This window comes from Ictalurus furcatus, chromosome 19 (genome assembly GCF_023375685.1).
Source record: "Ictalurus furcatus strain D&B chromosome 19, Billie_1.0, whole genome shotgun sequence".
Classification (NCBI taxonomy): domain Eukaryota; kingdom Metazoa; phylum Chordata; class Actinopteri; order Siluriformes; family Ictaluridae; genus Ictalurus; species Ictalurus furcatus.
The window spans coordinates 24,943,585-24,947,843 of NC_071273.1; the positions used below are offsets into that span (position 1 = coordinate 24,943,585).

Below are 4,259 nucleotides of genomic sequence, written 5' to 3' on the forward strand. Positions count from 1 at the left end.
GATCTGAGACCAGACGGGACTGCACTCAGACTGCGGGGAAACAAACACAACGCAATATCACCAACCCGGCACAATACACCCAAATATACTGCAGAGTAAAGGATAACAGCACTCAGGACGAAAAGCATAAAGAATTCAGCAAAACATATCGAGTGTTATTAGAATATTAATGATATCAAGTGCAAATATCATTACAGGAAATGTATTCAATATTTCTCATCATAAAAGTGCAAACATTTCTAAACATCAAATTAGCAAGTACCGTTATCATCAGCGAATTTATTTAAAAGCTCGTTTTATTTTACTCGTTTAAATGGTCTTATTATATTGACACATAATGTAAAGTTAAACCTTGTATTTTTTTTTTTTTAAATGTAAAGGAAAGCTTAAAATGTTAAATTCAGCTCTATTTATGAAATAATTCATTTTAATGAAATTTTTTAAAATTTAATTAAATTAAAAATCATTTTAATTTCCCAGTTATGATTTTTAAAAATAATAATAATATTAAAAGTGTAATAAAAGAGTCTGGAATTTGGCTTAATTTTTCAATCTTTTTTTTTTTTGTTTTATCTTAAAATAAAAATCATTAAAGAGTTTCACCATTATATATATTTATTTATTTTGCATAACTTTATTCATTTTTTAATGTTCTAAAAGTGTTATATGCAAATGTTTTAGTTAAATAAAAAATCAATTTAAAAAAGTACAAAATCTTGGAAAGACTTGACGAGCTGTCAAGTTCAGAAAACTTTTTGTAATTCTGAATCTGTTCAATTTTTTTTATGTTAAATAAAAACAATGTCTAATTACTGATACTTGAGCCAAGAATTTCTGTAAAAAAAAAAAAAAAAAAAGAAAAAAAAAGAGTAATAAGAAATAGAAAACTATATATATTTTAAATTGTTCAGTGTATTTGGGCTGGCTTTTTATTTTCTTCTAAAAGTCAGATTTTTTTTTTTTTTTTTTTACACATTTTTTAAAACCCAAGTCATACATGGTGGATTTACAAAGTCCTCAGCAGTTGCTTCTTTATTTCACAGCAGTCATTAAAAGAAAAAAAAAAGAGAAAGGAGGAGGAACTCCCACGCTAGGCTGAGCTGCGAGCGTTTCGAATCGATCTCGCAGTGAAAACCACACCGGGCCGTGCAAGACGACACTGTGAGAGAGAAAATGAGCAGAACGTCCTGGCAGGAACCACGAGGATTAACTCGGGCTTCATTAGGCTGTAAAAAAGACTCGAGTAGGAAAAAAAAACCCCCTAAAAACACAAGAGGAAGCGACTGTGATTAGCCATTAGCTCAAAAACACAAACAAACCAAGACACTGCAAATATACGAAATATAACCTTCATATAGATGTAAAAACATCTTTTTTTAAAACTTCTCTTTGCTTTGGATTGTTTCCAAGCGATAAAGATGATTTGGACGTCACGCTAATAAAACCTTACGCCTAAGAGCCCAGACGCGAAGCGGTAAGCTAATACGCTGGCGTAAAGAAAGGAGACAGATGTGCGCAGAGATTTATTATCGGGGAGAAAAGACGGGCGAAAATTTCACAGTTCGAACGACGAGGAGGGAAAAAAGACCAGGACGCTCTGGAGATCTTTATTCACGTTCGAGGAAGCGTCGCTATCCTTACGCTATTTATTTATTTATTTATTTATTTATTGCTAAATCCGCACGCTGGGTGATTATTAAAGCCTCCGTCAGTGGAATTTGTGGGTTAATAAAGAGAAATGTGTTAAAAGTGTATAACGTTTGTACTATAACATCTAAATCAAACCGTTTCAAAAAGTTAAAAACGGCGTGAGCCCCAGAGGCGTTTGTAACGCCAGTCTAACGCGTTTTTAGTTTTTGTTAGTTGTAGTGTAGTCTATAGATCTGCACATGCCGTGTACATCACGTACTTTTTCAGTTTAAGAATAAAAATGGAGTGCATTTTGTACAAAATAGAAAAAAAAAACAACCTTAAAAACGTGTCATCTATAAAAGAAACGTGTCATCTATAAAAGAAACGTGTCATCTATAAAAGAAGGTAATAAAATAGTTCCATTTTTTACAAAAAAGCTAAAAGCGAAACTTTCTGTAAGTCTGAATCATGCGCTGTACAATATAGAGTACAGAACTCCCACAATGCACCGCAGCGCATCAGCACCCAGTCATAATGCACTAAATACCCATAATGCACTTAGTGTTATAGCTGTTATAAATACGTGTGATTTAGAGCAGCTACTTTATAAACACAATGTGATGTAAAGTCGTAATTAAAGCGATGATTTCTGTTCGGTCGCGTGGGGAAAAATATAATAATACAATATGGATATGGAAATAAATAATGAATGACCTTGTTAATGAATTGCTACTAAACATGAAGGTTAAAATCTGAAGGCGTTCAGTTCTTTTTTTTTTTTTTCAGAGAATTTCTGTCCTGTTCTGGATGAAATCGTTTAACAGAAATAACATCACAACGCGTACAGTTTGCTTATAGTGCGTGAAACATCATGATCCGTTTAAACTGAAAGAAAGTCTTGTTCGGTTCTTAGAAAACAGTATGACTGGATGTTGTTATTATCATTTAGTGATGTTATTTCCTGGCAGAACAGGGTCATGTGACTGCTCTGTTTAGCGCTGCCGTTACATCCCTGATTTGATGAATAAGCCGATTAATTAAACGATTGTTTCACTTGAAGTAAATCGGTACTAATATATATTTCAGTGCAAATTTGAACATCTTAAGATTTATAAAAGCGTGTTGCTGCAGGAGAAAGAACTAGGGAAAGATCTAGAGAAAGATCTAGAGAAAGATCTAGAGAAAGATCTAGACTAACGAGTGATGCTTTTAAACGGAGTTTGTAGTAAAGTTCAGGAACATGTTGCGTAAGGGATGAGCTGCTGCCTGTGTGTGTGTTGTGTGTGTGTGTATGGTGTGTGTGTGTGTGTGTGTGTGTGTGTATATGTGTGTGTGTTGTGTGTGTGCGTATGGTGTGTGTGTGTGTATATGTGTGTGTGTGTGTGTGTGTGTGTGTGTGTGTGGTGTGTGTGTATGTGTGTGTGTGTGTGTGTGTGTGTGGTGTGTGTACGTGTGTGTGTGTGGTGTGTGTACGTGTGTGTGTATATGTGTGTGTGTGTGTGTGTGTGTGTGGTGTGTGTGTATGTGTATGGTGTGTGTGTATGGTGTGTGTGTGTGTATGTGTATGTGTGTGTGTGTGTGTGTGTATGGTGTGTGTGTATGGTGTGTGTGTGTGTGTGGTGTGTGTATATGTGTGTGGTGTGTGTGTGTATGTGTGTGTGTGTGTGTGTGTGGTGTGTGTGTATGTGTGTGTGTGTGTGTATATGTGTGTGTGTGTGTGTGTGTGTGTGTGTGGTGTGTGTGTATGGTGTGTGTGTGGTGTGTGTGTATGTGTATGGTGTGTGTGTGGTGTGTGTGGTGTGTGTACGTGTGTGTGTATATGTGTGTGTGTGTGTGTGTGTGTGTGGTGTGTGTACGTGTGTGTGTGAGTGTATGGTGAGTGTGTGTGTGTGTGGTGTGTGTATGGTATGTGTGTGTGTGTGTGTGTGTGTGGTGTGTGTATGGTATGTGTGTGTGTGTGTGTGTGTGTGTATATGTGTGTGTGTGTGTGTGTGTGTGTGTGTGGTGTCGGTGAGGCGAGCCACGCACCGTGCTGTCGGAGCAGGTGGACGATGACGATGGACTGGCGGGTTCGGAGCCGCTCTCTCGGCTGTAGTAGTTCTCCACCCGCTCCCTCAGCAGCTCCTGCAGGCTCTCGATGTAGTTGATGGCGTTCCTCAGGATCTCCACTTTGGGAAGTCTCTGGCTGGGGTTGGCGGACGTGCAGCGGCGCAGAGCCTCGAACGCGTGGTTCACCTTCTTCAGCCTGCGTCTCTCGCGCATGGTGGCGGCTCGCCGGCGGTCCACGCTGCTCGCTTTACGCTTGCAGGCTTTACAGGCCCACTGCAGGCAGCTCCCGGCCTCGTGGAGGCCCCCTGGGGCCCGGACGTGCTCGTCCTCGTCTGATTCCAGCTTCACCGACGAGTCGAACATCAGCGCGGAGTCGTGGCATGAATTCCAGGAGTCCATGTTTGTGGAGGAGAGAAGAAAGGATCTGAGAGAGGAATCTGAGACGACGCTCTTATAGCACCACACGTCCACCACGGGGTCAGTCCTCCTGCCCTATTGGCCCTCACTCACCCCTCTATACCACCACCCCTCTTTACACCCCACCCATTTTCACACATCTGCATGGAGGAGTGTTACTC

The 4,259-nt window shown here is 39.7% G+C and overlaps 1 protein-coding gene across 1 annotated transcript in view; it reads right to left on the reverse strand.

The window, feature by feature from the left end:
• myf5 (myogenic factor 5) overlaps nucleotides 1-4,259 on the reverse strand; it is a 7,088-nt gene extending 2,829 nt beyond the window's left edge. Inside the window, exons 1-2 of the mRNA XM_053650830.1 lie at nucleotides 3,661-4,259; nucleotides 1-30 (exon numbers count right to left, since the gene is read on the reverse strand). The exon at nucleotides 1-30 is cut by the window's left edge and continues 43 nt beyond it. Coding sequence (XP_053506805.1) covers nucleotides 1-30; nucleotides 3,661-4,080 — 450 coding nt within the window. The 5' untranslated portion in view covers nucleotides 4,081-4,259. The remainder of the gene's footprint in view (nucleotides 31-3,660) is intronic.